The following is a 24,690-nucleotide window of genomic DNA, read 5'->3' as shown; positions in this document are numbered from 1 at the left end:
ATAAAATCCCAAAGGCTGGAAGTATCTTGGACAGCAAGGTGAGTGAAGAAGAATGAAAGGGAGGAGTGTTTAGGGACAGTGGCCTGATCATATGGAGCCCTTACACCACTCCAGGAGATAGGATTTAAAGTGTAATACTTGGGGCGCCTTGGTGACTCAGTCGGTTAAGTGTCCAACTTTGTTTCAGCTCAGGTCACATCTCAGGGTCATGAGATGCAGCTCAGTGTCAGGCTCTGCACTCAGTGGGGAGTCAGCTCTCTTTCTCCTTCTCCCTCTCCCCTTATGCCCACCCCCATCATGCACGCTCTCTCTCTGAAATAAATCTAAAAAAAAGTGTAATAGGAAGACAAAGGTGAGATGATCTGACTTGTTTTAAAGAAAGAAATCATTCAAGCTGCTATATGAAGAAATAATTGTAATATAATCAGGTAGAGACTTGAACTTCAAGAGTACTAGTAATGGATCCTTGTTACTTTTGAGAATTTACATGTATGTTATGTATTTTTATAATTTTATAATTTTAAAAAGCAAATTGTAGCGATTTAAGGGTGGAAGCAGAAAAACCAAATAGAATACTATTACAGTCCAGGACTGAGGTGATGATAACTTGGTAGTAGTGGAAATGGAAATTAACAGAATTTGGAATATACCACAAAAATATGGTAAATAGGTCTTCCAATGCAGAGGCAGGGGCAGAAATGAAGGCTGACCAGTGGTTCTCAATGTGGGATGATTTTGCCTACCAGGGGACATCAGCAATATCTGGAGATATTTTTGGCTGTCACAATTGAGTGTGTGTGGGGGGAGGTGATATGTTACTAGCATCTATGGGTAGAGGCTAAGGATGCTGCTAAACATATTACAATACACAGCGGTGTTTCAAAACAGAATTATCTGGTTAAACAGTGTTAACAGTGTTGAAGTTAAGAAATCCTGATCTAAACTGATTCCAACTGGTTCCAGGAAAGTCTACAAATAAACTAAAGATGAAGGGCCTTACTTTGAATATTTAGAAACAACTAAAATCGTCTGAAATAAAGTTTGTTTGGAGGTAAATTATATCACTCTGGGGTTAACATTATGTTAATCTGGACTGACTGGTATATGTCTAATTAATAAAAAATGAAAAAATCAATTGATTAATGTATGTCACTTGTTAAACCTTCTCAAAACGTAACGGAAAAAAGTTTTAACAATACCACCCAACAATGCTTTTAGTCTTATTTTTCCATTTATACTTAAATCTGTAGTCCAATACATTTACTGCTCTTCGAAATACAAATCCTCACCCCTCCAAATCTAAACGGATAGGTATGAACACTGAAGAAGATAATCAGAGCTATAAATGGTTAAGACGGTAGAAAACGCTTCAGTGGAGGAAGCGCCCATTTGTAGCTATATGCATTTATCTGTCTAGTTATCTGACTGACTCGGGGCCCTGAACAAGTGGACACATCAGTTGTAGTTATTAGGAAGACCGAAACACGCATTTCTTCCAATTACTCTTAAGACTAGCAATGGGAAAACTATTTTTTAGATCTAATTCACAAAACACAAAATGCCAAAATTGGTAAAATTCATTTTACCTCAGTCTTTGCTATCCAAAAATAAAGGAATTGGGGGGGGGGGGATATCACTTCGATCGACTCCTAAATAAGATTCCTAAAAAATCCCAATGAGTCTGAAACTACTACTAGTACTGCAGTAAATTATGTGCCACCAAATGCTTGCGGAAGTCTGAAATTACTTGGTAATCCTGAAGTACGTAACAGAAACACACACACACTTAAAAAGTTATCCAGTCCCGAGATGACAATTCAGAACATTACCTTACATTTAGGTTCTCACAGGCAGGGGCTGGGGTATACTACTTTTAGGAAGCCACAAAGTCAATTTTGGTCAAGAAATAGATGTTGTTGTTAATTATAAGATGACCTCAATAAAACTGGCCCTGGACACATACAATACTAGGTTACTAAGTGTAATTAAAACGGAATTTTAGGAACAATCACGCTTTTAAAAGGATAGTCTTAATTTCACAGCCTCGTCCACATTGCACAAAAATATCGAAATCAGCTCGAGAACTAAGAGGCCTCTAGCCTGAATTCATCCCCACTTGGGATAAAACAGATCTGCCAATCTATAAGTAAAATACAGGGACACTTTACTACCCTGAAAATCAGGACGAGATCCCGCCAGGCCCAGCAGACGTTTTCGGAAACATCTCGTGGCGTCCCGGGCGCGCTTCTCCCAGGCACACTACACTCCTGGTTGTGGCGCTCTCGAGATACTGTAGCGTCGTCCTTACGGCTGTCGACGTTACCTCCTTTCCCATGGATACACAGAATGACCCTTGGCGCAAAATTAACCCGCAGTCCCTCCCAGAGGCTGCAACCAATAAAAAACAACTACTCTTTCTTCAGGTTTTCGAAACTCAAGCCAACCGTGGTCCCCGCACCAGTCTCACCCACCACCCCGGAAGTACAAGTAACACAGCCTCCACAAGAGAATGCGCGTAGAGGAGGCGCCAAAAATAAACCCCACTCTCGCGATAGCTTCAACACAAGTCTCGCGACATTTTTCTGCCTCTCCTTGTCTTTAAGCCCCACCCCCACACCGGTTCGTTACTTCAAAACATCGCGAGATTTTCTCCTTTCAGTCTCCGCCCCTTTACGGCACGATGGTCGCACAAGAATGTGATACAGGCTCGACGGCCGCCATTTTCTTTCTTTCTTAGCAGTTGGCTGAGGGAAGGTCTCTGCGAAGAAGCGGCAGCGGCCACTGTAGCGTAGACATGGCAGACTACTCAACAGTGCCTCCACCTTCTTCTGGCTCTGCTGGTGGTGGAGGCGGCGGCGGTGGTGGTGGAGGAGTTAACGATGCTTTCAAAGATGCGCTGCAGAGAGCACGGCAGGTAAGTCTGGACCGCGCGGCGGAATCCTGAACGCTCATGGTAATTGGCCGCCGGCTGAGTAGGCCGCTACTTCTTCGCGCATGAGGAAGAGGAATGAAGTGCCCTTCCGGGCTCTGAAATGTGAGGAGATTTATGGTTCCCCACGTTGGTAATACAGTTTGGAAGCTGGAGCTCGGTTTTATGTATCTTGGTCTAAGCCACTTAGAACCTCAACGCGTGTTAGGCATAGACGGCTTTAGGTCTTTTCGCTTCTGCGGCAGTCGCGCTTTCTCTGAAGAGTTAGCTTGGCATTTCCTTTTTTTTCAGAGTGAAATTTCTCCATGGGATAAAGCGCGCGTAATTTTTACACAATAGTATGGAAGGTTCTGGTAATGAGTTTGGGAGAGGACTAGGGTCTGTCCTCAGGAGCCGTAGTAAGGGAGGGATATGTCAGTAAAGCAGTCTTTACAGCTTCCAGCTCATTCGAGTTCTTTCGGTATCATTCACTTTCACATCTAAAAGGAAGAGACTTAAGAGAGCACTAGTATCCCATGTTGGAATCCTTACTCAGAGCAGGATTTACGTGTCAGTGTGTTCTACCAGTCCTTTCCCCTTATTTCTCAAAATGGCTTCAGGCCCATTATACCCGAAGTTTCAATTTGAATCTGCCTCTCTGTTCGGAGTCGTAAACTGACCAGACCTCTTTGTATTACGTAGGTGCGTACATTTGCCCTGAAGGCAGTTCTTTCCCACACGAAAGCTGTTAAAAAAAATTCCTCCAGGAAATTTAAAGGCTTCTTAATTTGAACTTTATTAGATAGTCCCTTAACTATAACTTAAAATGTATGATGTTGGTGTGGAGTTGTATGTAAGCAGGAAAATTTTATTCTCGTTATGACATTTTTCATATTAGGCGCTAGACGTTTTTAGATTACAGAGTTAAGCAAACGGGAATCAAAAACTAATTTTGTGGTATGTTTTGTTTGCATTAGGAGTTAACTTTGTTAACCTTTTTCACCCTCCAGTTCCATTAAAGCATTATTTGAGTCAAACTGCATAAACTCTGTAATAATGTAACAAATCGCTCTTATTTTTATAATGTGAACACATTATAATTGAAGAACTTACCTATACTTGTGTATGATCAGAAATAGTTAATCAAAAGTTACCCTTAATACTAATTGTGCAATTTTTTCACCTGAATTTTCTTACTTCTGAACATTTTTGGAATAGCGACTGAAACATATAATGACATAGACTATTAGCGGGTTATTAGATTGGGTTGGAAGACTCACCTGAATTATTTTATTCAACCAGTGTATTGAATTAATTTGTGCTACACACTGTACTTAGATACTAGAGATTTTTTTTTTACTGTGTGAATTGTATTTCTGCCTTCTAGGAAGTGATGATACAATCAAGGAACCAAATGCAAATGAATAGTAGTGTCTGATTAATGCTTTCAGAGAGGAGTAGACAAAAATGGGCACCGTTAATTTATCCACTTGTTCTGTAAACATTTATAGAGTTCCTGCTGTGAGTCAGGCACTGTACACAGCACCAAAGAGTGGGGTGCCTAACTGCCAAAGGACTGATATTTTAAGCAAGGCATTAAAGAATGAGTGAAAGTTTGATCAGTGGAGAAAAGAAGCAGCATGTACAAAGGTATGAGGGTTTTTGGAATGACAGGAACCCAGGAATGAAGTCACTGGAGGATAATGTTGATTGGGGGAAAAAGGGTGGAAATTGAGGTGAGTACAGATGGATAACAACTTCTGAAACACTTGGGTTGCCATGCTTTAATTAAAAATTGGACTTCATTATTTGCCTAAGCTGTAATTTCCTGATTATGTTAGATGGCTTCTTTAAATATAGAAATTGTCCTCAAACTGTGGATTTCTTGTACTTCTTTTTATGCCAATCGGTCAGCTGCCTCAATGCTCTTGTTGTAATGATATGATTCTTTATAGATGTCTTGCTGTAATAATTTGATTGTTTCTTTACAGAATTGACCGTAAGCGTGAGATTCCTAAATTTAGCTTTTGAGTTGAATTTCCCCTTCTGATTACATTTGAAGATGCCTCTATATGTCAGTTGTAGCTGCTTGTCTGATACATAAATGGGATACAGGGAGGAGTACTTGGATTGAAGAAACAAGTTAGGTTAATATCTGAACTACTTTTTCCTTATCTATATTAAAAGCATGCTGGATTATATATTCAAAATCCCCATCTAACCTTAAATTTCTTTTCTTTGTTCAGCGTATTATGCTGTGTTCTTGGAAGGAAGAGGTATAAGAACAGCTTCTTGCCCTCAGAGAGCTGTGTACTAACGGGGATGCTATTGGTTTTTTTAACTGGACGGTGCTTTGTTAATGCAGGACAGTGATTACTCCCTAGCTCATTTTGCCATCTGGTAATTTAGACCAAGTTGCTCAATCATTTTTCCAGAGAATCCCAATGGCTAATTTTTATGTAAAATTCCCAGATTTTTAAATACTCTCCGAGCTAAATTCAGCACAGGGGCACCAGATTGCTTCTTTAGTTTAGTGTTTCCAGCCGGTACACTTGAGAGATTTATATTTGTGTATTTCAAGCTGTAACTCCAAAGGGCGGGGTTGGGATTCTTTGTTTAGGACTTTAGACTAAACCAGTTTTGTCTCAGAAATATTGGAAAATCAAAATGTATCTCTCTACCTTTTTTTTCCCTTGGCGCTATGAAGATAGAAGTGAATCAGACTGGGACTCCATGATTGGTAGAACACAAATTAAGCAAAGAGTATCAGCCCTGATTCTTTAGCTTATAAACAGCTATTAGTCTTTAAGTACTCAGTTCTTGAAATCTCTTCCTAGATTGTAAAAGTGATTCAGACTGCATTATGTTTGAATGCAATGAAAAATTTATAAAACAGAATTGTTGACTTTTCAGTTACCATTAATTTCTGTTGAAAACTAGCACTTGAGTAGGGTTTGGGTTTTTTTTTTTGTTTTATTTGGTTTGTTTCTTCATTTTGTGACAGGATAGCGAAGCTTGATTATAAAAAACAATTCCTCTGTTGTAGGAGGGGGCAGTGTTAAAAATGGTTGTTAGTATTTTTACTAAGAGCTCTTCTCTAATGTTTGTACTGTTTCTGAATTTTTGAGATGGTGTTACTGATTCTTTTGAGTGAACGAAGTATCAACATGTCGTTTTCATTTGGATAGTTCTAGAACTATTCAGTGAATAATAGGGAGGTATAAATAAGTATCCTTTCTCTATGCAGAAATTCCTTGGAGTTCAAGGAGTGGTGGTCTGCAAACTCATGCAGCATTTATAAAAGCTAACTGCAGAGGTATTCACAAGTTAAGAACATCAGTAGTTATATCTTTTCTGGCCTGAAATACTTTCTTTCTAAAATCAGTGCCAGGCAGTGTATTTACATTCTAAGGAACGATTCAAATATTAAGCCATTTAAAACTTAAGGGTGGAAAAGCAGTTTTCAGGTGTGAAAACTTCTCTTTCAGAGAAGAAATAAGATTTTAATTAGCTGCTCAAAGACATGGAACAGGCTTTTATAAAAGGATGATTAAGGAAGTGAAAGGATGATTAAGGAAGATTAGATTGATCAAAGCTTTTTTTTTTTTTTAAGTTTTTATTTATTTATTTTTTTAGTAATGTACACCCAGTGTGGACCCTGAGGTCAAGAGTCACATGCTCTTCTGACTGAGACAACCAGGTGCCCCCCCCCCCCGAGCCTTTTTAAAATCATACATTTTAATATTTAATCCTGATAGCTTTGTGAGAAATCTGGAAACCCTCGGAAGTACATTTGGGAACTGATACATACAATTTTAAGTGTACGTAAGTGAATTTAAGACTCAAGTCGTTGAATATACTTATCTTTCCAGTTTTTTAATTATAATGAAGCATGAAGCAATTGGTTTAGTTCCACATCAGGATCCCTTTGGGGGAATTCTAGGCGCCAGAAGTTTGAATTTTCTGTGTAATTTTTTTTTATCATGGAAAATTTCAAACATACTCAAAATTAACAGAATAATGTAATGAACTCTAATGAGCATATCACTCACTTTGGGTGATTACCCCCTTATAGTAATTAGCATGGAGCTATGTAGAAATTGGGACATCTCCACTGTTGACGTACTATGTAACCTGAGTTAAGTTCCCTCTCGAGATTTTTTCTACTGTAAAATGGATCACTATCTCACTAAGTATTCTAACCTCTTGGGGTTGTTGTGATGAGTCAGTGACAAAATGAGTATAAAACACATAGTATGAAGTTTGGCCTATTGCTGACACTCAGCAATATTAGTTCCATATCTCCTTTCACAGAAAAATGGAGTAAGTATCCACTGGTTGTGTTGTGCCTTCTGACTTGAGGCTGCTATTTTTTATATGATGTTTAGTTAAGTGCAAGCAATTATTTGCCCCACTGTAAAAAAGTCTTTAAGAATGAAATGATTGTTTCTGTAGCTGTGACTTTTCTTAGAGGTACAGTTTCCCAGGCTTCTCCCACCCCCATGTTTCCGTAGAACAGGGTTGTCTGATAGAAGTGTAATGCAAGTCACATATTTCATTTAATGCAGCATACCCACAATGTTACCATTTTGACATGTCTGTAATATTTTAAAAAAAAAGAGAGATACGCTTTCCACTCTTCATGTTTGATTCAAGTCTCAGTATCCATTTGTGTATTTAACACTTAATTTGGGCTGGCCAGACGTACTCAATAACCAAGTGTGGCTAGCATCTACGTTATTAGCACAGCCTTAGAATCCCATAAGGTGTTCATATTCTCTGTGCCTACAACACAGTTTTTGAAGAGTCATGGGAGAGAGCCTCGGAGAAGATAGAATTAGGACCACATTTTCCCCAGAGCTATTTGGTCAGTTGATTCTGAAGATTCCTGATTGGTTTACTTCTTTGTTCTTACAGAGATTTATCAGAAGCTTAATTCCAGATGATGATTATTTTTAACTCTTCAAAGTTATTAATGGTATTAATGGTAGTAATATATTGATCTGTAATTTTTGTTTTTCTTTCAAGTTAATTTATGTATTAGATATTTAGCATATATGTGTATGAGGAAATATAGCACCTAGTATTGTATAGTAGTTATGATATTATCCTTAATGATGGTGTGCTTTTGTTTTTTAAGATTGCAGCAAAAATTGGAGGTGATGCTGGTACATCACTGAATTCAAATGACTATGGTTATGGGGGACAAAAAAGACCTTTGGAAGATGGAGGTAAGTTATAGTCATAAGTATTTTAATTGTTTTACACAGGTTAGTTGAAGGTGATTTTCAATATTTTTCAAGTGTTCTTTTATTGAAGCACTACTTTTATAATAAGGTTCTTAAAATTGTAAGGTTTATATTGGCCTCAGGAGGAAAGGGGGGAAAAAGACCTTAGACAAGGTAGGTAAAATGTAAAATTTTGAGTCAATCAGCCAGTTTTGTCTTAGTAGAAAACAACATTTTCTTTCTTTTAGGATTGTGCCAGATTGACAGTTTGCACAGACATCTTGTTAATATAATGAAAAGAACGAAAATATAAAATGTTTAGAAAACATCTCACTGGTTTTTCTCGTCATACATGAATTAATCTTTATATGCTATGTTTTCATTGTTTTGCTATTTCAGATTTCACTTTAAAGGTTGATGTTGCTATAGCTTGCTACTGTAGTGTGTTGCAGGTTATACCTTTTTTTTATGTTACTTTTTTTGTTTTAGTACCTTGTTTTGTGTTTTAGGTTTAACTCAAAATGTGGCTTAAAACAGATTTATAGTGCTTTGTATTTTTTAAAAAAACGTAATTGTTGAAGCTTCTGAACTTAGAAGTCTGCAAGTATTTTTTTGTTTTAGATTTGATGTATGAGTTTTGATACATTTTCTTTTTGCCCTTTTATTTACTTAATATTTTTTTAAGGAGGATTCTGAATGAGCCTATAGAATGTATTTGTAGCTTTTGACCGGGTGTACTTGGTTTCCTTTTATTTAAGTGTCTTTCACATTTATAGAGAGGTTTTAATATACAAAAAAATGAGCTAATGATGCTTCAGATGTTGTATGTAATGTATTCTTTTTATTTTATGTGTAGATGGCTCTTGGACAAGTCCGAGCAGTACAACACACTGGGAGGGAATGCCCTCTCCTTTTAAAGGCAGGAATTTTTATTTATTACCTGTGTTTAGTATGTAAACGTGAAATAAACCAGTGGATTCTTAAATGGACACAAATAATTCTTGGATTATGTGTCTGAATTTTTGCTGCACAACATTCTGATGTTTAATCATTTAAGTTTGAAGGGGGGAGGAAAATGTAGTACTTTCAGATGTAGGTTGTCTATTCTAAGGTATGCATTGTATTCATCTGTGTAAAGGATATAGATGAAGGTAGTCATGTAGTTGCTTTGAGTTCTTCTGCTGAAGTGTATGCCGTGAAATGTTTGGTTAGGGACAATAGAATAGTTTAGATTGAGATTGCCTTGTAATGTGATTTTTTTATTTATTTATTTTGCATAGCCTTGTGGTCACTGTCAGATACACTCAACTTTGATATGTCAAATTTTCACATTTTGATAGGTTCTGTTTTTCTTCCAGTCTTCAGTTCCTACAGTGGGAAGCATCATTAGCCTTTAGCATGTGATATTTTGCTAGTAATGGACCTAAATACTTTGTCTTGTATCATTCTAAAGTGCTTAACATACATTAAGGTCAGTGATTTGATAAAATCAAAAAGAATTTTTTTTAAATGTCTGTGCATCTTTTAAACATGAAAAGAATGAAGGAAATGTTTCTTTTGATTACTAAAAGTTTGGGATAAGTTTTGGCACTTTTGGTTCAAATGATCAACAATTACCCTCAGCTATTTCACTAAGTGTTTACATTGGTATTTATTCTTGCTTGGGCACGGGTTAGCTAAGTCTTGTAAATTTGTACTTCTTGGCAAAAAAGTTAAAAGGCTCTTAATTTTGCAGATCAACCAGATGCTAAGAAAGTTGCTCCTCAAAATGACTGTAAGTATTTTGAATTGGGTTAAAAGCTAAAGTAACTGGATTTTAATATCAGGGTTTTGTTCCTGGTTTCTGTTGGGTGCCTTTGGAGTTAGTTGATGGCCATGAATATTTTAGAGTGAATGTCTTTGTAAGTATTACTTCCTGTCTTCATAATCTCCCACTTCAATTATGGCCAGGTATATATTAGTAAGATTTGATTGCTAAATTATTTTCATATTCAGTTTATTTTTTAGCTCCATTATTTAACCTAAGCTTGTGCCCCTTGAGAAAGAACAATTTCTTTCTGTGTCATTGATAATGATATCTGCTATTTTACTGACTTTCTTCCCACTGTTAATGTTGATTTAAGTATTCTGCATAAAATTTTACTCTCAAAGGTGGTGTTTTCTGTGTGTATGGCAAAGATTTTAGTTTTGCTTCATATGATTGTATTCTTAAATATGTGTGAACTTAAAATTAAGGTTTTCATTTTATTTGATTTTTTGGTAGCTTTTGGAACACAGTTACCACCGATGCATCAGCAGCAAAGGTATAGTGAAATGCTTTTCAAAGAGTACTTTGCAAGTTTTAGTTGAACTGTCTGTAAAAACACAACCAAGTTAATGTATAGTGAGTACATGTAAGTTGATACAGAATGATCATTTTTCCTTTTGCGTGAGATATATTTGTAATTTGGAAAGATGGGTAGAGTTAGCCACATATTAGAAGAACTAAAGTGAATGAAAGTAATTGTTAAGAAAACATTCCCTGAACTCCACCCCAACTCCTTTGCAGTTCATGCCTTCAGACTTCTCATCTACCATACCCTCCTCTCTTGATGTGTGTCGCCTTAAGATTCTGACTTGAACTACTCAAACTGTATTTTGACTGTGAATATGTGCCTGAAAACCTAGTTTAAGCCATTGGACTTCATTTTTATATGTAAACAGATTTTCTTTGAAGGGGAAACCATTAGTTCTTGTTTTTTGTTAGCAGGTCTGTAATGACAGAAGAATACAAAGTTCCAGATGGAATGGTTGGATTTAGTAAGTGGCCTAATTTTTAAAGCTTTGAAAACAACCAAAACATACTTTATAGTCTTTTAGCAAATGTGGTTTTTTTTTTCCTTTTTCTTTACTAGTAATTGGCAGAGGTGGTGAACAGATCTCACGTATACAACAAGAATCTGGATGCAAAATACAGATAGCTCCTGGTAATGTTATTGTCTTGCTTTTTTCAAAGTGACTAGAAAACTACCATATTTTTTTAAGTAGTTATTGAAAATAATACTGTAATCTTCGCCTATAATATTTTTGGTGTTTTTTTAATTGTAGACAGTGGTGGCCTTCCAGAAAGGTCTTGTATGCTAACTGGAACACCTGAATCTGTCCAGTAAGTATGAAATCATACTCCTGAGGCCAGCCCCTCTTTTCTTCTGAAGGACATTGCCCCTAAATTGAACTGATTTTCTCCTGCACTATTAATTTTCCCATTTTCTAAATAATTTCTAACAGGATATAAAGATGCTTGAAAATCCCTCCATCTTAACAAAAACTGTCTTTGAACCTCACATTTCTATTTCTCTGCCTCCTTAGACAATAAAACTCCATAAAGGGGTGGCTCTCTTTGTCATATCATTTGCATCTGTTTTCATTTTGTCTTGAACTTGTATGAATCGACTTTTATCCCCATGGTTCCATTGAAATTGCTCTTTTCAAGACCACAGATGGCCTCTGCATCATTCCACTTATCAACATTGTTTGACACAGTGAACCACTTTTCCTAGAGATACCTCCCCAGCTGCTCTTTCTCAGTCATTCTTGGTTGTCCAGCTTTATCATCTTGGCCTTTCAGTATGAAAGTGCCACACAATTCAGTCCTCTTACAGTCTATCTACATGTACTCCTAAGATGACTTCATTTACTCTTTTATAAACTTTAATATGTAGCTTTATATAATCATAAATTTTATGTACTCCTAAATTTCTATTTTCAGTCTTGCTCTCTTTTAAGTTCTAGACTCCTATCAAGTTGCTCACTTAGTTATTTCCACTTGAATGTCTGCTGGATATTTCTGACTTTAGATTGTTAATAATTGTTTTGTTTATAATTGTTTTCCACCCTATTCCTGTCTGCTTTGTCTTCTATTCATCTCAGTGTTTGGCAACACTGTGTTAATTCTTTCATCTTTTTCTTGAGGCACCCGGGTGGCACAGTTGATTAAGAGCCTGACTCGGTTTCAACTTGGGTCTTGATCTCAGGGTCATGAGGTCCGGCTCCATGCTCAGCACAAAGTCTGCTTGAGACTGTCCCTCTTCCTCTGCCACTTCCCTCACCCCTACACATGGGCACTCATGCTAAAATAAACACATTTTTTTTTAAAAGTACGTTTATCTTTTTCTTGTCTTTCATTTATCCATAAGCAACTCTTTAGTCATTTTTCTTCATAATTCATTTGGAATCCAGCCTCTTATTGCCACCTTTTATATTATCACCTTGTCTGTGACATTGTTTGTCTATATTTCAACGTGTTTCCACTCTTTTTTAGCCTTGTTCAGCAGTAGTCTGTTCTTAAAACAGTATAGCCATGATGATCTTTTTTAAATGTGAATCAGTTCAAATTCTCTCTAATGCTTCACCACTTAAGAGTAAAAGTCAGTATCTTTATCATGGCTTGATATACCTGCCACCTTTCTTTATGTTTTACCACTCTCCTCCCAACTCACTCTGTTCAAGCCCCATTTAGCTTCTGTTCTTTCAGCATACCAAGTATGCTTCTAATTTGAGTCCTTTGCAATTTCTTTTTCTTCTCCCTGGAACATTTTTCCGTCTGATATTTTCATAGTTACTCCCCCTCTTCCTTTACATTTTAGTTTGAATGTCTCATCAGTAAAGTCTTTTATGTCTGCTTTGCATACAGTAGCTTACCTTTACGGACACACATTCTGTCCCCCTTACCCTGTTTTGATTTTGTTTGTAGCACTTAACCAAACATGCTGTTTTTTAATTATTTTATCAAGGTAAGCTATACCAGCAGGAACCCTGCATGTTTTATTCAGTGTTGTAACTCTGTTACCTAGAATAGTACCTGCTGTATAGTTAACATTTAAGTATTTTTGAATGGATAAATAAATTTTAATGTGTGAGTGACCAGAGTGATGTTTTAAAATTGGAAATACATCATTTAGTTATTGGCAAATAGCTTAATTCTGAGATAACTTTAGAAGTAAGTGGAAAGAAAAAAAGAGTGCTACTTCTTGGAAATTTAGGACTATCTCAAAAATACTGCAAATTATATACCTAGAAAATTTATTGCATAGTTTTGTTCTTTGTCCCTGATAGCATTTTCTCTTAATTAAAATTGTTAAATTAGCTTTAAGCCACCTAAACCTGAATTGGGATGGGAGAAGTACCTGATTATATTATTTTGTATTTCTCTATTTGGATAAGCTTTTGAGTATACCATAACTTATTGTTTGACTCCTAATTTGTTAACAGATCAGCAAAACGGTTACTGGACCAGATTGTTGAAAAAGGAAGACCAGCCCCTGGCTTCCATCATGGTGATGGACCAGGAAATGCAGTTCAAGAAATCATGATTCCAGCTAGCAAGGCAGGATTAGTTATTGGAAAGGGAGGAGAAACTATTAAACAACTTCAGGTATTCGTAAAATGATTACTTTTCATCTGTTTTGAAGCCAGTTTCCTTCCACTCCCCTTTTATTAATACACATGATTTCTGTGATTAATAGGAGCGGGCTGGAGTTAAAATGGTTATGATTCAAGATGGACCTCAGAACACTGGTGCTGACAAACCTCTTAGGATTACAGGAGACCCATACAAAGTTCAGGTAAACTTAAGTTTATATTTTACATAGAAAGATCTGGGTAAAACTTGTATGAATAATTACAGTGTTTGAGACATGCTTTCTAAATCGGGTGTTTTTTTATTTTGTTTTTTTGTTTGTACTTCAGCAAGCCAAGGAAATGGTTTTAGAGTTAATTCGTGATCAAGGTGGTTTCAGAGAAGTTCGAAATGAGTATGGGTCAAGAATAGGAGGAAATGAAGGGATAGATGTAAGTAAAAATACCCATTCAGAAATGGTTGTATACTAATTCATAAACAGATGTGTTTTTCCTGTTCTGTGTTAGGTAGCCTTCTCTAACATTCCCTACCCCTGCCCCCTCCATAATTTACGCCTTAGAGTACGGAATGTGTATCTTGGTACCCTATTTGATTGAAGCATAGTGCTGTATATACTTTTATGAATTGAGCTAGATTAATTTTCAGGAAATGGCTTTCCTTAATATCTAGTCTTCTTTGTATAAGGTCCCCATTCCAAGATTTGCTGTTGGCATTGTAATAGGAAGAAATGGAGAGATGATTAAAAAAATACAAAATGATGCTGGTGTTCGAATTCAATTTAAGCCAGGTGAGTACATATATTTCATTATCTGTGTGTTAGTAGCAATTACTTTTTTGACACACACATTTGTTGCTAACTCAATTCAGTTTGTTTCTTTGTTTTGAAGATGATGGAACAACACCTGATAGAATAGCACAAATAACGGGACCTCCAGACCGATGTCAGCATGCTGCAGAAATTATTACAGACCTTCTTCGAAGTGTTCAGGTTTGACAGATACTAATATTTTCATTGTTTTGTTTTCATTAAAAAAAATTTTTCCTTCAAGTCTGAAAAGGTCCCCCCTTCCCTTTAGTTTTATATCAGAATCTGTCTGATGATACTTCGTTAATAGCTAGAAAGTTTAAGTTGCTTTGAGGTAGACATCTTGGAGCAGGAAGGTAGCTAGCTACATACTTACTCACCCCTGTATAAAAAGAATAAATGGTGGGTATTACTTGTTGATTATTTGGGCCATGTCATCTCTCAGCCTCTTTAAATTTCTGGCTTAGGAAAATGAAGGTTGAGGAAGATAGACATGTAATGACTTTATCATGGAAAGAAGAGTACACTTCTGTGCTGACTTTATTTCTTTCCTTCTTGTCTTTCCCTTCTTTAGGCTGGTAATCCTGGTGGACCTGGACCTGGTGGTCGAGGAAGAGGTAGAGGTCAAGGCAACTGGAACATGGGACCACCTGGTGGACTACAGGAATTTAATTTCATTGTACCAACTGGGAAAACTGGATTAATAATAGGAAAAGGCAATGTATTTTTTTTTTTTTAAAGATTTTATTTATTTATTTGACAGAGATAGAGACAGCCACCGAGAGAGGGAACACAAGCAGGGGGAGTGGGAGAGGAAGAAGCAGGCTCATAGCGGAGGAGCCTGATGTGGGGCTCGATCCCAGAACGCCGGGATCACGCCCTGAGCCGAAGGCAGGCGCTTAACCGCTGTGCCACCCAGGCGCCCCAAGGCAATGTATTTTAAACGCTTAATGTTTTAATGTGTGGGTAAAAATTTAACACATGAACTGATTTTTCTGGATGCTATTTCTGTTGTAAACCAGTAGCAGTGATTTTTCCTTGACTGTATCTTACGTTGATTTGTAACAAAAACAAATGGAGGACCTTATATATAAAATAAAAGTGGGATTTGAATCACATTGGCTTCTAGAGAGGGGACCAACAGTTTTAATTATTAATGTAAGAAACTTTTGTGTCATTTGTTTTTTCCTGACTCACATCTTTTTAAAGTTTGTTATTTTTTAATAAGTGTGTTAGTTTATGTTACTTTTAAAAGCAGTTTATTTGAACCAATTTTTTTTTGATTGTAGTTTGCAAGCTGCAATTTATTTATTTTAAAAAAATTTTTTATTATGTTAGTCACCATACAGTACATCATTAGTTTTTGATGTAGTGTTCCATGATTCTTTGCTTGCATATAACACACAGTGCTCCATGCAGTATGTGCCCTCCTTACTACCCATCACCAGCCTGTCCCAATCCCCCACCCCCCTCCCCGCTGAAACCCCGGGTTTGTTTCCCAAAGTCCATAGTCCCGTGGTTCATTCCCCCTTCTGTTTACCCCCCCTTCATTCTTCCCTTCTTTCTCCTACCGATCTCCCTATTTCTTAGGAACCAAATATTTTGATAAGTTAGATTTTTTTTGGTTATAATTCATTTTAAGGTTGGGTATAGACATACTAATTTGTGTCTTAAAACTTGAATGTGTTTTAGGAGAAGCATGAAATGCTTTATATAACTTGAATTAAAGTGTAAAATAAATGGAAAATCCTAAATGAATATTGGCAGATGGGATACTGCTCAAAACTTTTTTTTAATGGCCCTTTTAATTGTGACCCATTTTCTTTTGGATGGTTCCTTTTGTATTCTTTGAGTCTTTAGAGAAATTATTGTGCTTTGATTTTAGGAGGTGAAACCATAAAAAGCATAAGCCAGCAGTCTGGTGCAAGAATAGAACTTCAGAGAAATCCTCCACCTAATGCAGATCCTAATATGAAATTATTTACAATCCGTGGCACTCCACAGCAAATAGACTATGCACGGCAACTTATAGAAGAAAAGATTGGTGTGAGTATGCTTTAAACTTCGATTTCTAGGGGTGCATGGCTGGCTCAGTCAGTAGGGCATGCGACTCTTGATCTCCAGGTAGTGAGTTCAAGCCCCACATTGGGGCTTACTTAAAAATTAGATAGGGGTGCCTGGGTGGTTCAGTGGGTTGGGCATCTGCCTTTGGCTTGGGTCGTGATCCTGGTGTCCTGGGATTGAGCCCCATGTTGGGCTCCCTCAGCAGGGGGCCTGCTTCTCCCTATCCATGACTCCACTCGTTCTCTCTCTCTCTTTCTCTCTCTCATAAAGTCTTTAAAAAAAATACATAACAGTTTAAAAAACCAAATAAATAGATAACCTTGATTTATACATAGACCCTCTTAGTTAAATAGACATTAATTCACATATTCCTTTAATTGCTATACAGAAAAATGCCAATTTCTAGTCTAAGATTATAGGTTTTATCATATAATGGGTACATACAACATAGAAAAGATTCTCCAGCAGTGAAAAATAACCCAATTAAATTGTGTAAGACTGATGAATCACAGACCTGTACCCCTGAAACAAATAATACATTATATGTTAACAAATAAATTTTAAAAAATTAGAAAAAGAAAAATGCAGTTAAATATATGTATATATAAGTGTTCAGAACCTTGTATTTGGGTGTGGATAAATAAACGGATAGTGCTACTTGTAGATATGGTGTTAGGGTTGGTGGAGGGTTATACAATATACTTTAAAGACATAGTTCATGGGAATTCAGTATTTAATAAGGGCTTACTTTATTCAACCCTGGTGAGGTAAATACGAATTACATGCATCTCACAACTTCAGAGTAGAAATTTACAAATCCACCTCTTAGACTGACAGTCACTCAGGGAGTTTTAAAATGTATACTACTTGAATGCTTTCCACCTCTACACATACCACACAGTTCTGATTCAGAATGTCTGGAATAGAGCCTAGCATCTAACTTTAGAAGGATGTTCCAGGTGATACATGGCCAAATATTGGAAATTTTTCCTTTAGAGCAGTTTCCTGGTGGTAGTACAAAAGATGTATAGTGAGTCTTGATTGTGCTTTCTTATAAATGAGGAACTAGTGCTTTACGGTGTTCTTTTACTATAGGACATAAGGGAGTATCCTAAGTTATTAATAACAGAATTTCTTAGGAAAATTCTCCTTGATGTTTGCATGCTGTGGATGGAATACAAAAGAAGTTTGACACTGTTTCTATCTACAGAGAAACACAAATAGTTGTATATAAGATACTTAATGTCTCACAGGGGTTCCTGGCTGGTTCAGTCAGTAGAGCATGCAACTGTTGATCTCAGGTTGTGAGTTCAAGCGCCTCTTTGGGTGTAGAGATTACTAAAAAATAATGTATTATAAAATTTATTCAACATTGTAAATTCTGGACTTGGTAGTGGCGGAGATTGATGCTAGAAAAATGAACACATCTTGGTTTTGGGTTTTACTGTCCTTAGCATGGATGGCTCAAGGTTTCTTCTGGATTGATGGGCAAAAGATAGGTGGTTGTAGAGAAGCAGTTTAGTATGGTGGTTAAGAGCATGGACTCTGGAGTCACGTTAGGGTTCAAAATACTGAGTCATTTGCTGACTTTGTGACCTTGGAGTAAGCTATTTATACTCTTGTTTGCCTCCCGTTTCTTCTTCTGTAAATGAAGATAATAGTAGCTACTTTACAGGGTTGTAGGGATTAATTGAATCGTGTGTGTCACTTTTAAAAGAGTGTCCGGCACATAGCCCTATAAAAATGCTGATACTTTTTGAATAGTAATTCTTCTTTACTTTTTGGAAAGGATTGTTTATGGATAATATGGATAATAGTGAGTGATAATGACAAGAGTTAGTTTTAAGTTAGACTTAAAAGAATAAAGTAATAGGGGCGCCTGGGTAGCGCAGTTGTTAAGCGTCTGCCTTCAGCTCAGGGCGTGATTCCGGCGTTCCGGGATGGAGTCCCACATCAGGCTCCTCTGCTGGGAGCCTGCTTCTTCCTCTCCCACTCCTCTGCTGTGTTCCCTCTCTCGCTGGCTGTCTCTCTGTCACATAAATAAATAAAATCTTAAAAAAAAAAAAATAAAGTAATAAAAAGGACTTTAAAAGTTGTGAAGTTTAGCTTCATTATTTTGTAGTTAGAAAATAAACAACCAAATGTGATTTAAGCAGTTTGCTCCAAAATGTTATGATCTGTCTTAACTGCACGAGAGCTGTGTTTAGGACAGTTAAATCTAGTCTAGTGGTCTTTACAAGTTGGTTTATGAAAAGGAAAATCAACTAAGCATTATTAATTATGATATGGTATGATACGAAGTTATGGTATTTGGAAAATGATAAAGAGAAAATGAATTTAAATTATTGATGTAAATGGGGTTCATTGACACAAAGGTTGTGAAGAGGTTAGTTTTTTGAATGAGAACTAGTTGTTACTTTAGTGCTAAACTACTCAGACAATTCACAGTATAAGGCCTAAGCAATTTGGGGAATATATTGTCAAGGTGGTTGTCTCATTGTTAGGAAAGTAGATGTAGAATGGATGCGAAAAAGAAAAGCTAGAGACAACATGATATTTAATATGCTTCCATGATTAAAATGATAAAGGAGTAGTAAAAGTAAGAATTATAAAAAGGAAAGGGAAATAACAGAAAAGGGGAATAGTCTGAAAGGAATAGAGTGGAAGTAAAGGAGATGTTTCAGTTCTTTGCTGATGCTGTTGATTTTAACGAATTTACATGTCTCAGTATGGTAAAGAGTTTAAGCAACATGAATGAGGAAATGAAGGAAAATCTAAAATATGTTGCTTGTGACTATATCAAAGGGGAGAAATAGAAGGTTAATTTGGCCTTTGTTCAGCCATTATTACCATTTTCCTGATTTTTTTTTTTGTACATCTTTTTGCTTTTTCACAGGGCCCGGTAAATCCTTTAGGGCCACCTGTACCCCATGGGCCCCATGGTGTCCCAGGCCCTCACGGGCCTCCTGGGCCTCCAGGGCCTGGAACTCCAATGGGACCATACAACCCTGCACCTTATAATCCAGGACCACCCGGCCCTGCTCCTCAGTAAGTACTGAGTTTGGTTCTGGGGTTTTCCTCCAAAGATTCTAACTTTTGGTAAATGGTATTTTTATATTGATTTCTATCTTTTCAGTGGTCCTCCAGCTCCTTATGCTCCCCAGGGGTGGGGAAATGCATATCCACACTGGCAGCAACAGGCCCCTCCTGATCCAGGTAAAAGACATTTATCATTCATGTGTAATCTGTATTGTTTTTGTTTGTCAATCCTGTTATCCTCTTAAATTTTCTAGTGTCAGTTCTACATTGTGTGCATTTTTCTGCACTTGTTTAACTCTTTCAGCAAGAGTCTTAGTTTCTGGTCTTACCACGGTGTATAAGATTGGTGTGAATATGATCTGTTTTCAGTGAACTTTTTTCTACTTGCATTTGGCTTTCTGTCCTTTCAGAGTGATAAGAGCAGAGTGCTAAAAACCAAAAGCTACAGGAAGAACCACATTGTCTTAGTTTTAAATACCAGTGCCATCAAATGTCTAATGTGTTAATTGTGACATTATCCATGAAAGAATAGTGTACATTTATTTATAGAACTATGTGAGTGTCTAATGGAGCATTTAATACTTGACTATTAACTTTTGAAGTTCTCAAAAAAGATATATAAGCCATTTTCATATTCCTGATGTGGTAACTTCTCATATTAGTAAAAATCAGGGCTGTGTTTAACGTCTGCATGTTAGAACTCAAAAATACATTTGGTTAAATGTTTTCTTTGTTCAGATCTGGATTTTATATATACGTTCTATTCTGTTATTGCATCTCCTATCCTCTAGTTTCCTTTCCATAATGGTCAAAGGGGCATTCATTGAAACCAATTAACATTTATTTATGATCCTTCTTTCTCACCTACTACCTATCTTTTAGGCCTCTTTCACTGGAGTAGTTTCAAGGAAGGTACTGAATTATGGATTCCTTTCCATACTAGTATATTTATTTCTTAAAAGAACCTAAATTATTGATTTAAATGAAATTGTTTTAGTGAATTTGATTAAACATTCTTTTATTTAAATGTGGCCCTATATTATAACATACTTTAATTTCATAGGAAGTATGCTCTTTGGAATATGTTGGCACAGCATTGACAGTAAGCAAATAACCACAACTTGCACTCATTCAAGAAACAACTTGAGTGTGCTAGGATGTGGGTATGCAAAGATCAGTTTACGTTCTATAGCAGTGAAGTGCACTTTAAGTGTTAGCAATGCTGTGATGGATTGAGAGAGGGTCAAATATAATTTAGTGTATAATAGTTTAAACACCTCTTAAGAATGAGAAGACTTTTCCTCTTTTAAGCTAACTGGGATGGTGTGATTAGACAGAAAAATCACATAATCTAAGAGGTTTCAAGAGTTTGAGCAAGTTAAGGGGTGAATTTATATTGGGAAACTTGGATCTGCAAGATTGTACCTTATGAGCATTGTTTGGGTCGGTAACATGATTGAGAAAAGTGTCGGGAATCAGAAATAGTCTCTATCACAGTTTCATTTTCCCACTAGGAGTAGTAGTAAAGGCATCAGCATAAGAAGTGGTTGATCAATATGGCTTGCAGCATTACCTTTGGAAAAAGAAATAACCCATTTAGCTAAAAGATAGCAGCTAGGGTTAGATCTTGCTTATAGTAGACTTAGCATTATGTGAAAACCAAAATAATTTAGATGAAACTGTTTTAGTGAATTGATTAACATTCTGGTATTAAAATGTGGCCCCATAATGCAAAGTCCGTATTCTCTGAACTAAAATCTTTTTCTATAAAAAATCATGGGCTGTTAAAGATTTATGTAGTAGTCAAGAACTTAGATTTCAGAGTGAACAGATGTAGATAGTCCTAGTGCTACAACTTTAGTAATTGTGGGATAGTAAGCAAGTTTTTTAATCCCTCTGTATCTTTCTTACCTATAAAATGATAAATGAAAGATAATTGTGTTGAATGAATAGTGAATTCTCTATATATTAGTTATATGTAACTGTGAGACTGGTTCTGTTATACCCTCTATACATTCAGGAGTACAAGTATCATTTTCTAAAGTCTGTTTTATCTCAGTATCTCTAGCCAGAGATGGTGTCAAGTGAAATATTTGTATTAGTGTACAGGTAATGACACAATTAAGACACAAACACCAACTTAGAAAAGCAATACATTTATTACTTGAAGGTTTGGAGGGTGGATAATGCCTTAAAATTGTATTACCTTAGACATTGTATCACTCCAGAAATCCTTGCTCCTTTTTTCTCAAACTTTATTAAACAGCTAAGACTTGCTGCCCATTTGGGATAAAGGCTAAACGGATTTCATATAGATACAGACTCTAGCTAAGGAAAATATATTACTTGGTAATATAAACTTATAAAGATATATATAGTGTACTTATAGAGTACTTAAAAAGATATATCTATAGTGTCATACTATAGATAGAAAGGACAGAATCAAGATGAGGATTTCTGTTTCTGACTGAGAGATCTGAAACTGTTACTGCATGAGTTTGATTTTTTATGAAGGATGAAATGAGGGTGCAAATGCAGAGGAAGCATAACATGGTTTAAGGCCAGATAATGAACATGGCAACCTGAAAAGTATAAGCAGTCTACTGTGACCAGAACTTGAGTGTTGGAAAAAATATTGACAAATGGGGAAGATGTGGCTAGAATGGAAAGGATAAGCCAGGGGGTCAGATCATTAAAGATACTGGGTGATTAATGTTGTACCTAAAAGCTTTTGACAGCCCTGAAGACTCTATGGAATAAATGAAGAGTTTCAAGTAGGGCAGTAATATCAAGTGTATGTTTTAGGATAATTACTGTGAAATATGAGATGAAATATGGCTAATCTGTTTATTTTTTTAAAGATTTTTACATTGTCTCTACATTGAAAACAAGACAGAATTCATAATTCTAAAATAATTGTTTCTTGTACAGGTTAGTTCCTAGAAATCCTTTCCTTTAGTCATTTGCCATGGAGAACTGCTGTGCTTGAGGCAAAACCAGTTTAGGAAAAAACCAAGGCCACAGGATGTTTTGAGGCAAAGCATCAGATTTGGAGACAAAAGATCTTTATTCCCATCCTAATTCTGCCACTCAACTAGTTTTCTAGGAACGTCACTTAATCTCTGCACCTCACTTTTCTGTAATTAAAGCTAATGATGACAAAATAATAGAATTGAAAACTTCCCATTTACTGTTTTTGATATCCAGTTAATTTTGGGCTCTTATTTATCAAAGAGGGTGTGTGTGTGTGTGTGTGAGAGAGAGAGAGACAGATTACAGACTTTAGATGCAAACCTTGAACTTGTGTTTATTCTAGCTAAGGCAGGAACGGATCCAAATTCAGCAGCTTGGGCTGCCTATTATGCTCACTATTATCAGCAGCAAGCACAGCCACCACCTGCAGCTCCTGCCGGTGCACCAACTACAACCCAAACCAATGGACAAGGTAACTATGGTAATTGAATAATTTATTTTGTATGTAGAAGTAGAAACTTTAGTTTGGAATTATATATGAAGTACATCAATGTGTATAATATCTAAAAATTTCCAGTATTTAATTACTGCTTCAGTGAGCAGACTTTTCTTTTTAAAGACAAGTTTGAAATAATTACAAACTTCCATAAAAGTTTAAGTTGTAAGATACATTACAGGACACCCAGGTAACCTGGCTCTTAATATTTTATCCCCCACCTCCCATTTGTCCCATTATCCTGTCATGAGTGTCCATATCCATTATCAGTAGTTTTTCAGAACCATTTAAGACCAAGCTATACACATGATGTCCCAGTAACCTTAAGTACCCTTTCTGTATTTCTCCAAAAATACATTACCATCATATAGCCCTCTAAAATAGTCAACATTGATACATCACTACTGTCCCGATGCAGAACCCTTACTCGGATTTAACCAGTTGTCCCATCAGTTTCTCTATTCTGAACCAGGATCCCATCTGGCAAAAAAGTACAGACCTTTTGTTTTGTGAGATGATGGTCAAATCAACATAGGTTCCTTCAGCTTTTTCTCACAAAGATGAGGTCATGATCATGAGATCCTTTTTTGGGGTTTGGCAGTACCTCAGAAATAATGCTGTGCTCTTAGTGCGTTATATCATTGGGTCATATAATGTTGAGCTTCATTCCTGGAGATGGTAACCATAGTCAGTTGATCATGTTGGCGTCCGCCAGGTTTCTATACCATAAGATTGCATTTTTCTCTTTGAAATTAATAAATAGTTTTTGGAGAATTGTACTGAGATTATATGAGTATTCTATTCCTTATATCAGCTTCTCTGATAACACATTCCTGATTCAGCTACAGCTATGATGATAATTTTTATTTACATCATTTTGTATGTATTAGTTGGTATTGTACTATAAGGAAGACGTTTTCTTCCTATTTATATCAGTATGGACTCCTGTTTTATTCAACATGTTGCGTTTTAAACTATCTTTACTACTTGATTTGATTATCAGATTGCCCCAGCTTTGGCCAATCAGGAGTACCTTCACGATGGCTCCTGTAGCCTTTTGACACTTCTGTCATTCTTTAAGCACGTCCTACTTTCTTGCACAGTAAGATGCTTATTTTGTGCTTTCTGGGCTCAAGCCGTAGAATCAGCTGTTTTTCCAAGGAGCCCTGATTTCCTTTTAGTAAATACCATCATCTAAGAAACTAAACTCAGTGTGTTCATTGCTACACCAAGGTGTCATTGCTTCTAAATCCTTTCAGCATACAGAGCTAGGAAATTTACCTGCATGTATATCTGCATACACATATATGAAACAACATAAATATTTATTTGTATATATTTCTAAAACTATTGTGTCCCCTGCAACTCCATTATAACACTTAGAGTTCTTTCTAGCTTTTTCCCTTTGCATGCTTATAAATGGTGAAAGACCTTGTATCTTTAGTGTGTTTCCTTATTTAACCAATGAATTTACTTAAATGCTCAATGTGACTAGTTTTCCATTGTATAGAGACAAATTTTCTCTGTTGACTGCCTCTATACCTCCTGCTTCCTGTGTCTTTGGCACCAGCAAGAATCCCACTACCACACAGCACCCACACTCCCTATGGCAGGCTGCTCCCAATTTTCCACTCAAGGAACAGAAGGAAAGGGGCAAGAACGTCTTTTGAAACCTTTAATCTTTTTTTTTTTCCCCTTGAACAGGAGATCAGCAGAATCCAGCTCCAGCTGGACAGGTTGATTATACCAAGGCTTGGGAAGAGTATTACAAGAAAATGG

The 24,690-nt window shown here is 36.5% G+C and overlaps 2 protein-coding genes across 22 annotated transcripts in view; one reads left to right on the top strand and one right to left on the bottom strand.

Annotated features, from left to right (window-relative positions):
* DNAJB4 (DnaJ heat shock protein family (Hsp40) member B4) overlaps positions 1 to 2,490 on the bottom strand; it is a 41,859-nt gene extending 39,369 nt beyond the window's left edge. Inside the window, exon 1 of the mRNA XM_045801949.2 lies at positions 2,172 to 2,490. The gene's annotated coding sequence lies outside the window, so the exon portion shown is untranslated. The remainder of the gene's footprint in view (positions 1 to 2,171) is intronic.
* Positions 2,491 to 2,690: 200 nt separating this feature from the next.
* Positions 2,691 to 24,690, top strand: part of FUBP1 (far upstream element binding protein 1) — a 32,304-nt gene continuing 10,304 nt past the window's right edge. For 7 of the 21 annotated variants that reach the window (XR_015726271.1, XR_006780429.2, XR_006780427.2 and 4 more), the window contains exons 1-19: positions 2,691 to 2,914; positions 8,049 to 8,139; positions 8,993 to 9,055; positions 9,872 to 9,910; positions 10,400 to 10,439; positions 10,883 to 10,935; positions 11,031 to 11,102; positions 11,224 to 11,281; positions 13,387 to 13,549; positions 13,641 to 13,739; positions 13,864 to 13,965; positions 14,219 to 14,321; positions 14,422 to 14,522; positions 14,914 to 15,055; positions 16,225 to 16,385; positions 19,300 to 19,451; positions 19,540 to 19,619; positions 22,759 to 22,896; positions 24,616 to 24,690. Coding sequence is in view for 16 of the 21 variants with exons in the window: in XM_087866031.1 (XP_087722157.1) it covers positions 2,795 to 2,914; positions 8,049 to 8,139; positions 8,993 to 9,055; positions 9,872 to 9,910; positions 10,400 to 10,439; positions 10,883 to 10,935; positions 11,031 to 11,102; positions 11,224 to 11,281; positions 13,387 to 13,549; positions 13,641 to 13,739; positions 13,864 to 13,965; positions 14,219 to 14,321; positions 14,422 to 14,522; positions 14,914 to 15,055; positions 16,225 to 16,385; positions 19,300 to 19,451; positions 19,540 to 19,619; positions 22,759 to 22,896; positions 24,616 to 24,690 (1,852 nt within the window). In the remaining 5 variants the exon portion in view is untranslated. The remainder of the gene's footprint in view (positions 2,915 to 8,048; positions 8,140 to 8,992; positions 9,056 to 9,871; positions 9,911 to 10,399; positions 10,440 to 10,882; positions 10,936 to 11,030; positions 11,103 to 11,223; positions 11,282 to 13,386; positions 13,550 to 13,640; positions 13,740 to 13,863; positions 13,966 to 14,218; positions 14,322 to 14,421; positions 14,523 to 14,913; positions 15,056 to 16,224; positions 16,386 to 19,299; positions 19,452 to 19,539; positions 19,620 to 22,758; positions 22,897 to 24,615) is intronic. The other 14 variants (XM_087866033.1, XM_045801965.2, XM_045801964.2 and 11 more) reach the window with 9 other exon arrangements.

The sequence above is a fragment of the Ursus americanus genome, chromosome 12, assembly GCF_024610735.1.
Source record: "Ursus americanus isolate L20-20 chromosome 12, mUrsAme1.1.p, whole genome shotgun sequence".
NCBI classification, from domain to species: Eukaryota; Metazoa; Chordata; class Mammalia; order Carnivora; family Ursidae; genus Ursus; species Ursus americanus.
Note: the sequence above shows the minus strand (reverse complement) of the source record. Positions and strands in the feature narration are given on the sequence as shown.